This window comes from Syzygium oleosum, unplaced genomic scaffold (genome assembly GCF_021117445.2).
Source record: "Syzygium oleosum isolate NSW1041296 unplaced genomic scaffold, Sole_v2.1 Sole_v2.06, whole genome shotgun sequence".
NCBI classification, from domain to species: Eukaryota; Viridiplantae; Streptophyta; class Magnoliopsida; order Myrtales; family Myrtaceae; genus Syzygium; species Syzygium oleosum.
This window is the reverse complement of record NW_026607490.1, coordinates 3,783,464-3,793,692: the sequence shown is the minus strand read 5'-3', so window position 1 is coordinate 3,793,692 and position 10,229 is coordinate 3,783,464. Positions and strand designations below refer to the sequence as shown.

General features: G+C 38.4%; 1 protein-coding gene across 1 annotated transcript; it reads right to left on the bottom strand.

Moving 5' to 3' along the window:
- Positions 1-2,596: 2,596 nt before the first annotated feature.
- Positions 2,597-3,685, bottom strand: LOC115682970 (nuclear transport factor 2B-like). The gene is made up of 2 exons (XM_030607340.2): positions 3,352-3,685; positions 2,597-2,923 (listed from the first exon to the last, which is right to left on the bottom strand). Exons 1-2 carry the CDS (start codon positions 3,661-3,663, stop codon positions 2,825-2,827), a joined length of 411 nt encoding a protein of 136 aa, XP_030463200.2. The 5' UTR covers positions 3,664-3,685; the 3' UTR covers positions 2,597-2,824.
- Between the last annotated feature and the right edge of the window lie 6,544 nt (positions 3,686-10,229).

The following is a 10,229-nucleotide window of genomic DNA, read 5'->3' as shown; positions in this document are numbered from 1 at the left end:
TCAAGACCCACGCGATGCCAGACGGTTCCACAAAACAGGCCCAATTAAAAATAATAATAAAAGCACCAACTTTATCTTCAATGACAATTCTGGCCAGAACTTTTTTTTTTGTATCATAAAAAATCACTAACTTTCACTTAAATCCAAAATTTGATCCGAACAATTTGAAAATTTTATATTACGGAGGCTATATTTGGGACTCAAGTAAAAATTTGTACATTTTATTAAGACAGAAAAAAGTTAGAGCCAAAATTATTACTTAAAGTAAAATGAATGTTTTCTTTTGGAATTAACCCCCACAAGACAAGAGAGAAAGCACTAGGCTTTGAGAGTTTTCTTTTTATTTGGCATCCCCCCGCCCCCCAAAAAAAAACCAGACCGATCCGAAACCGGTCCATCAAGTAAAAAGACTAAAAAGCCCTTTCTTTTTTCCTTTTTCCCAGCTCAACCCCTCCGCCTGTTCTACTACTTCAAATTTTTTTTTTATAAGTAGCTATGCCCATAACTTTTTATCATTGATACTCTTACAAATTTTCTTGGCTGTCTCGGAATTCTGTAGTTGTGTTATTTTTTAAAGAAGTTCGTTTCTTTTATGACAATGGAATTGCTCCATTTTCTTTCTGTGGCAGACCGTAGAAACTTGCTTAGGAGGTTTCCACATTAGCACGATCTATTGACGTTGTTGAAGTGGAAAAAAGTTATTTTGCAGCTAGCGAAACCAACGTGTAAAATGGACTATATAAGCACAAAATTTGCCAAAAGAATAGATTTCTAAGGTGATCTTTATACTAGAAGCTAAGGCTGCTAGTCAATATTGTGCCGGAGCCAATATTCCTGTACTGGTACTTTCTCAACCATCTAAAAGACCACTCGTTTCTTTCGAAAAAAATTCGGTTGTTTATTTTGTTCACGCGACAAAAGAGGGTAGTTTTTGTACTTGTTACCATGTCTTTTTGGTGATACCGATTGGTAAGTTGAATTGAGCTCCTGTTTTGTAAAATTTATACTATGGTTAAAGTATTGTTCTAGTTTTAGAAGGCTCTAGTTATGAAGAGTGTTGTTTACCGTTTGAATTGTAATTCTGAAATTGTCAATTATTTGACTAAAATCAGCTTATAGTGCCCTCTTTTAGTACTCGACCGCGATAAGTCGATTATTTTGTCTACAACTAGAGTTTGGTGGTTCATCTAATAAATTGCGTTTTTCTAGTTATATAGACAAACGTGTGGGACTCTCTCTGCAATTCACTGCAAAGTATTGGCAATGTTCCTTGAATTAGAAGCTGCAAGGCCTAGAAGCAACTCTCGAATTTAGGCTTTGTGCTCATTGCATAATCTTAAAATAATGGAGGTAGCAATGTCATCGTCTTACTCTGTAGGGAACAGAGAAATAAAAAAGTTTGTCCGGCTAGTTGTCATGTTGTGTGAACTCTCGGATTTGAATATGACATGGACCGGTTTTGTCTCAATTTAGTGTCTCCTCAAAGAAATTTGTTCAAGTGACGCAAAATCACATGTATTCTCCCCTTCATAAAAATCATCGTATCTTCTTCTACTTTTATTCGAATGGGCTCCCTTTCAAGACTTCTAATACTTCAGTGCACCGGCCATAACTCTTTAAGGATGCGTGTGTGGTCAAGTGACTTATAACTTTTGTAATTCATTTCTTTTCGGTTTTGCAAACCCACGTTGTAATATTGATACAGGACAATACTCTGAAATGAATAAAGAAAAGCACAAAAGCACTCTAAAAAGTACTGCATATCATGTGAATATTTATTTGATACAGCAATCGAAAGCTTCAAAAGTGTTTTTTTTTTCTTTTTGGGTAGTTAAGTTATTCATTCCATTTGAAAACAAATACATGCTTTTTCCCCGAATTGTTTATTTAAAATTGAAAAAAAAAACTCGTATTCATTCATGTTCGTCGGTTGTAAAAAAAATCTCATATATCGAACCAAGCAAAATTTTTTGAAAGCATTTAAATCCGACGCGAGTGTATGCAGTTGTGCAAGATACGAATTACATTAAGTTAAATTTAATGAATCCTTTCGCAAGTTCTTGTTTCAGTTTTGAACACCATTTCTTTCGCATGTGGTGAGAAAACTCATCGGGCACTCCAAAGTTTTCAGGATTTCCAGAGACTAAAGTTGGTTAAGCTATTTCTGTTTTGCACAGCAATATCTAAGTACCACCAAACCAGTGCAGAAGCTTGTATTTAGATTCCACAACAGCAAAACTGGTGAAATACTGCATTTCTGCAGCACAAGCTCCTATACATTCTCAACTAGTACCTCGGTGCTTCTTATTGTCAATATCTAGGCCAGAATAAGTTGCTAAAACGAATGTGCATACACATCACACCTTGGTTAGCATTTGAATTTTTCCCAATTGAAGAAGCCCACAACGTCTCATCATCGGATGATGAAACCATATTTCAAAAACAGCAAAAGCGGGAAGAAGAAACTGACCGCGTCTTCGGGCTCCACCACGATTTCGAAGTTGGTGCCCTTCAAGGTCTTGACGAAGATCTTGATGGGCTAAATCAGTTGATGATACCATGAAAACACACGCACATGATCAACAATAATGGGTCCAAGTAAAACTGCAAGCCCTCAGACATAGTTAAGAAAAACACGCACAAGATCAACAATAATGGGTCCAAGTAAAACTGCAAGCCCTCAGACATAGTTAAGGAAAACACGGCTGCAAACATATATAGAAATCTGTTTCAAACGGCACTGCAGTAGAACATTGAAAAAAACACACAGACTGAAACTGCCCCCGGCCTCCAAGAGGAAACGGTTCGTCCTGGACATTCCCGATCAAGCCATGGTGAAACTGTACACTTGGGATCCGGGATATACAAAAGTGCCGCGCGATACATAAAAGCTTCCTTCTGGTGTTGGGAGCAACATGAACGCCTGAGGGCAGAATAACAGCAGAGCATTAGACAAACTCGAGATGTACACGGGGTGTACGGGTACACGACTCAGTAGTACCAAAATGCAATACGAGTGATCGAGGACGACGAGTCCGATTCGATAGAGAAATTGCAAAGAATTCACGAGACATAATAACTTTTAAAAAGAGGTAAATTTCTTTAGGCGCCACCCCAAAAGTTAGCTTTTTTTTCGAAAACTTCATCGGAGGAGCAACAACAATACAATACGGTTCTCTATAAATCTTCTTATAAAACAGAAACAGATACTCTCTGGCTAACAATGAATGAAGGGATCGCCCAAGGTGGTGATATTCAATCAACAAAAATGCCCATCTCATCCAAACCACCATCCTCCTTCGACGCTCAAAAAGAAATTAAATACAAAAAGTTACGAATGAATCCTTCAACCTCGTTGAAAAGGCGGGCGTACTGCTTGCCGTCTAGCCAGATGTTGCCGGAGACCATGCCGACCAAGTCGCTGCTGCCGAGGAAGGTGGGCTGGCAGCCGATGGTGAGGATTTGGTGCCGGCACTGCTGAAGGGAGGTGAGTTCGGCGAGGATAGCCTCCTTGCCCTGCAACTTCCGGCCGTCGAAGATCATCACCGACTCTTCCCGGTACAGGTTCGCCATATCCGCCCGGTTCGCGTCGAACGTCCTGTAGTAGTTCTCCAGGAACCGCTGGCCCTCCGCTATCTTCAGATCCATGGTTTCTCGATCCATCGTCTGTCTTCTCTCCCTTCTGGCTCTGTGCCTCCAGACCCACGCGATGCAGACGGTAACCACAGGACGACAAGAGAGATAGCCCTAGCGGCTTTGAGAGTTTTCTTTGGGTTAATATCACCCAAATTGATAATCCGTGATCATTTTACCAAAAATTAATTTTTTAATCATAAAAAATCTCAAATTAGTACACCTGTGATAAATTTATCTCAGATTAATTTTTTAACTACCAAAAATCCCAAACTGATACATTTGTGACAAATTTACACTTCGTTAATTTCCATTAAATTGAATTAATACACAAAAAATCATAAATTGGTACACCTATGACAAACGGAGGGTAAAACATAAAATTGATACATCCGTCAATTGCTGCGTGTCATTTAACAAAATAATTTAACAGTAAAATTTAATGGAAATAAACTGAGGGTAAATTTGTCACAGGTATATCAGTTTAGGGTTTTTTGTGATAAAAAAATTAGTTTGGGGTAATATTGTCACGGGCGTTCCAGTTTGGGGTTTTTCGCAGTATTAACGCTTTTCTTTTTAGGGAGAACAACACAAACGATCAAAACTTTGGCCAGGTGTATAATGTGGTCATTGGACTTTTAATTTATCCAATATAATCCATGAACTTTAATTCAATGTGCAATGTGGTCCCTGAACTTTTCATATATTTAATTTAGTCCCTGAACTATATAAAAATTTTCAATATAGTCATTTTATCAATTCAAGTTCAGGGACTACATTGAACGTGTACCAAAAGTTTAAGGATCACATTGAACAAATTAAAAGTTCAGAGATCACATTGAACAATAGGCTAAAGTTCAGAGATTACATTAAATAAATTAAAAGTTTAGAGACCAAATTACATATTTGGCCAAAATTCAGAGACTGTCTGTGTCATTATCCCTTCTTTTTTATTTGGAATTGTCGTGTTCATATTTCCCAAAAAAAAAACCCGACCGATGCGAAATCGGTCCGTCAGGTAGAAAGACTAAAAAGCCCTTTTTTCTTAGGGTCTATTTCACTTATTGACCTGAAACCTGAAAGGTGAGCATCGATCCTTCCTGGTACAGGTTGGCCAAGCCCACCCGGTTCGCGTTGAACGTCGAGTAGTAGTGCTCCACGAACGCCTTCGCCATCGGATCCATTCTTCCTTAGATCGTCCTCTCTCTCTCTCTCTCTCTCTCTCTGCTCTCTCTTCAAGTTTGTGCTTTAGACCCATGCGACGAACAAAACAGTACAGAGGAGAGAGATTATAGAGAGAGAATGCTAGGGCAAAAGGGTTGGCTATATTAGCATATTTAGCGAATCATGTAAGAATAATTGTAGCTCACATGATGTTATTAATTAATGGTTTAATAATTATTTAAATACTATAAATAAACGTATTGGCCACAAAGAGGTGCGACTCTTACGAAATGGAATGTGCTTTGATGGAAGGCACATGTTGATAGCTTGATCCTCTCTCCACCCGTGTAGGAACGAACGATTGTATTTTATTCTTCGTCAGATAAGATACGTGGGTTAAGGGAGATAAATAAGATTTCTTCGTTTCTTTTGTTTTCAACAGCAATCATTCCAAAGGGCATTGTTATGGATAAAGGTACATCTTTATCCCTCTAATTGTGAAAATCACGAAGATTTAAGATCGTGGATTGCAGAATTTTTCCGCATAAAAAGGATTAGTTATTGCTTACAAATCATGGCTACTTATTCCAGTTTGAGACTATCTCAACTTGGATTCCAAGCCTTTGGACATGATAATTAGATACATTGGCTTGGACAGATCTGGGATCCACCCCTAATGCATTCTTGCCTGGAACTCCGAGTTTGCAGGATTTGGTTGATTTTTCAATTACTGGCTCGTGTACTCGTTCAAATTGGAACAGCCTTTATTGAAGATGGCCGTGACGGTAAACGTGGATCCTACATTCGGTATGCTCACAAATCTAATCTATCCATTCATGAGTTCAACCAAACACTTGCTTATGCTTTAGCTCTATGCCCGTCCCTCCATGTGTGCGGGATATGGAAGGACCAACTTGCATGAAGGGAGTAAAAACACAAGATTGGGTCTCAAATGGGATCCCAACTCCCGTATCCTCAACTAATACAGTTAGGGCGCGTTTGGCAATCATTCTGTTTCTAGAAGCTGATTCTACTAAGAAATTATTCTTTTTTATTCTGTGCCCGGAAACAATTTCTAAGCATGTGAAGGCAATTGGTAACTGCCCAAAATTTCTATTTTCGGAATAGAAAAATAACAGAAATGCGTTTGGTAACTGTATAAAATTTCTTTTTATTGATAATATTTTGAACTTTATAAAATTTCTTTCTTTTTTTTTTTTTTTTCCTTCTCCTTCCCCTTCCTTGGCCATGGCCGGTCGCCGGCGCCGGCGAGGACCACCCTCGCCAGATCCGGCGAGGGCGGCTTGCGGCCTGGGTGAGGGTCGCCCTCACCGGATCTAGCGAGGGCGACTCTCGCCCACGGTGGCCTAGGTGAGAGCCGCCGCCGGTGACGAAGAAGAAGAACTTTTCTTGATTCTTGAAGAAGATTCTTGATTAAGAAGAAGAAGAAGAATTTTTCTTGATTCTTGAAAAAGATTATTGATTTTGTTCCAAAACTGATTCTGGGAAGAAGAAGAAGAAGAAGAAGAAGAAGAAGAATTTTTCTTGATTCTTGATTTTGTTCCAAAACTGATTCTGGGAACAACAAGAAGAAGAAAAAGAAGAAGAAGAATAATTTGTGCCAGAACAAAAAAATTTACCAAACGGATTTCTGTTCCAAATTTGAATATGAGAATAAAAGAACATAAATTTTTACTATTTGGCAACTTGCCAAACGCGCCCTTAGATTGATGTGGTGGTAGGGAAACGAAGGGTAAGGACAAACACTGTCTTCTTGGCTAAAGGTCTTGAATTTCGCCCAGCTGAGTCGTCTCTCAGCAACTTGGAAACCACACAAGGTATTCTTAGCAGATGACTCGGTCTCAACGAGTCCATGACCTCCCAAGCAAGATGCACCGTGACAAAGATACGGCCTTTCCCTGTGAACTAGATTTATAAACTCATAGTTAGTTTTCCATATAGATGCACCAAAAGATCAGAAGAAACAGTTCAGACATATTTTTATACAGATCTGCAAAATTGAAAACAAGTTCGACATAATGTTATATAGGTTGAAGATTTTTCTAAAGTCAAAGGTTAATTTTGAAACGCAGTCATTTGTCCTACAAGATACTTACTTTAATCGAGTTTCCCATTAGGTTGGTTATGATTTGTCGAAATCTTCCAGGGTCACCAATTAACTTCTCTGGAACCCCATCGGAAATGAAAACGGCCAACTGCAGTTTTTTAGAAGTCGAAACGAAATGTCATCCATGAGACTAGCACCAAACTGACATATTAAGTACAGATCTGATTCTAGAAGATAATATATACCTCCACTCCCTTTTCCTGGGACTTTCCAGAAAAGAGGGACAATGCATCATTGAGTATTGCCTGCAGATCAAATTGTACCGCCTCAAGTTCAAGTTTACCGGATTCATCGCTTAGTAGTGGCGATGATTGCTGTCACCCTCGTATACATTAACATTATTATTTGAATTTTGCATTCACCTATTCTTCTCTTTTTGATTGGATCAAAGATAGTTATTCTTTTTCTTGTAAATGATCAGAAATTGTAATTGCTATGGTACTTACATATCTCTTTTCTCCTCAGGTGATACTTTGGGGGGTCATCTTGATGAAGGGATGCGGACAGGAGCAAACCTATAGTTAGCATGAGGTACATCATATCATAGTTCTTCCCACCTTTCTCGCGATTTCGCTTGAAGAATAAAGATGGAGTAAATGTTTTTGACAATCTGACAATACTTACTTCCCTGACAGTTTGGGATGCAAAGCTGTCTTTCGTTTGGGAGGGAAGACTAGACACTAGACAGGACCATCCAATGGCAATGTTTATTCGATGTGGTGGTGTTGTACTTATGGCCGGAGAAGCAAGGGAATGCTTTCGGTACAAGTTCCTTTGGCTGCTTTATTCCTTGCTTTCATTCTTTACTTAAAGTTATGCCAGATGTTAAAGCGCTTGAATGTGATTCTGAATCTACACTAGTTACTACTCTTCGATCTATCATATGTTCAGATGTAAGATAAACTATCCAATGTGTTGGTAGTGGAAGTTCCTCACCCCTCTCTCCTGTCTACACTCTAAATTACTCTTTGATGTATGTCCTAGTCTGAGGAGCTGAACCATTAGTCTGGCCGAATGATGATCCTTCTCCTTGGTCAGAGCTTTGCATGTTTGAATAATAGTAAGAGACATATCTTAACGAATAATTCTGCCATTCGGTGATTCCAATGAAATATTTGGAAACATAGAGGAGAAAATATGACTTCAAGTTTTGCTTAGTTCTAAAACTACTTTCTTATTTTGTGCTAGATCCATATCCATTTCTTCTTCTACTTGCTTTGGCTACTGAAAAACAGAATTTCGTGATCATAGAGTGCCTTTCCTGGAACATTTGGCCCTGCTTTACCTTTTCTTGTTCGACTTGATTATGATTAATATTTATCGCTGCTTTAATTGTCACAATAGAACCTTAAAAGATTGTCAAATTGAAGCCTTTGCTCCTGTAATAAGTCTCCGTAATTCACCAATAGCATTCGTCATTGCTCAAAATGCTGTCTTGGCACTAGATCTACCCATCAGACTAGTTTTTAAAACATCACGCTTAAGAGAAGAATTGGATTGCAAAACTCAAAGTAAAGACTAGACTCCCTTCAGAAAAAAAATATTATGACAAAATTTAGACTCTTAGAAAATACTACTCAGTGCTAAGCTATATATTTAATCACGACACTTTTTTTTTATAAGAATCGAACTGCGTTTTTAAAATAATCAAGTCTCGGGCTTTCCTCCGAGGGTATAAAAATCCTACTCTTTTACTCTTTACTGATTTAATGGAACATTCTTTGTGGCAATTATTTATATGTTTCTACAAGTTCGTTGCCCTTCTATGTGATTTGACAATTTTATCGAATGTTATTACTTTGCATGTTGTATTTTTCTATTTTCATTTTAAGATATGAAAATCACCTTGCGGTGTCATATCCAGATAGAAGCTCTAAGATAGAAGATGAGCAAGTATGAGGCGTCATGGTATATAATTTATGACTCATGAATTGAATTATCAATTGTACATGGTGAAACCGTTGTTGTGCTTCGTTCAAAAAATAAACAAACCCGCTGATCATGGCGGTAATACATCCGTTAGGGAGAAGATGGCCATCCAATGATGTCACACAGTGGTGGCTTGCCGCCTCTATGCCGTGAAGATTAGATATTTCAAATACCCAGGCGACAATTCTGCTACTGAAGGTGACCAAACTCAGTGGCCCATAAAACTTCATAACGTTTGTGCATGAGTGGTCAAATAAAGTGTGGTAGTGGCCTGCAAACAATGCCAACCTCAGCCCATGTTCATCCATTATCCTAGCGAGAGAGAGCGAAATGCTGTCTTGGCACAAGATCTGACCATCAGACTTAACGCTTTTAAAACATTATGCTTAAGAGAAGAGTTGGAACACAAAACTCAGTAAAGACCATACTCCCTTGAGAAAAAAAAGAATTATGACAAAAGCTAGACTCTTATAAAATCCTACTCAGTGCTAAGCTTATTATTAGATCATGATACTTATTTTTATAAGAATCGATCTCCTCGTACTTGTCGTACTTTGTACTCCAGTTTTAGGTCCTTTTTTTGTCATCCCTGCTGCTTTCCTTGACATAAATCCCTCTCGTGAGCTTCCTTTCGTAGTCGAGTCACGAGCTTTCCGTAGGTGTAAAAATCAAGTCAATGGGACATGGATAGAAAAGTATACCCGGTTAAAATTTGGCAACTTATTTTTCCACATGAAAATCGAGAAATGGAAAAAAAAACCGTTTTATAGTAAAATAATTGCATGACAAGTTTCTAAATGAAGACGTGCTACACAATTAAAAAAGGAAGAATTGCTTGACACAATTCTGAGGTGGTTCATGGAAGTTGGATATGCCCAACTAATCGAGGCCACTTTTGTTTTTTTGAAATTTCGAGTAGTACTCACGAGAAAGCGGCCACCTCCTTCGAGGAATGGAGAATAAACTTCTACTTCTTTAGAATCTCGAAGGATTTACTGCAATAGGCCATGTAGCCGCTTAGGCCACATAAGCCGCCTTAGCCACTGTGTTGATCGAATCTTCATTGCACTTAAACTTTTCCTCCATATGAAATCAAGTAATGCAAGACGAGGTAAGAGAGTTTAAAGTCCTCAAAATGCGTGTTGATCGAAGCTTCGTTGCATGTTGTATTTTTCTATTTTCATTTTAAGATATGAAAATCCCCTTGCGGGGTTGTATCCATGTAGAGGCTCTAAGATAGAAGATGAACAAGTAGGAGGCTATATGATATATTATTTATGACTCATGAAATGAATTATGATCGTACATGGTGAAACCATTGTTGTGGTTCGTTCAAGAAATAAACGAACCTGCTGATCATGGCAGCAATACGTCC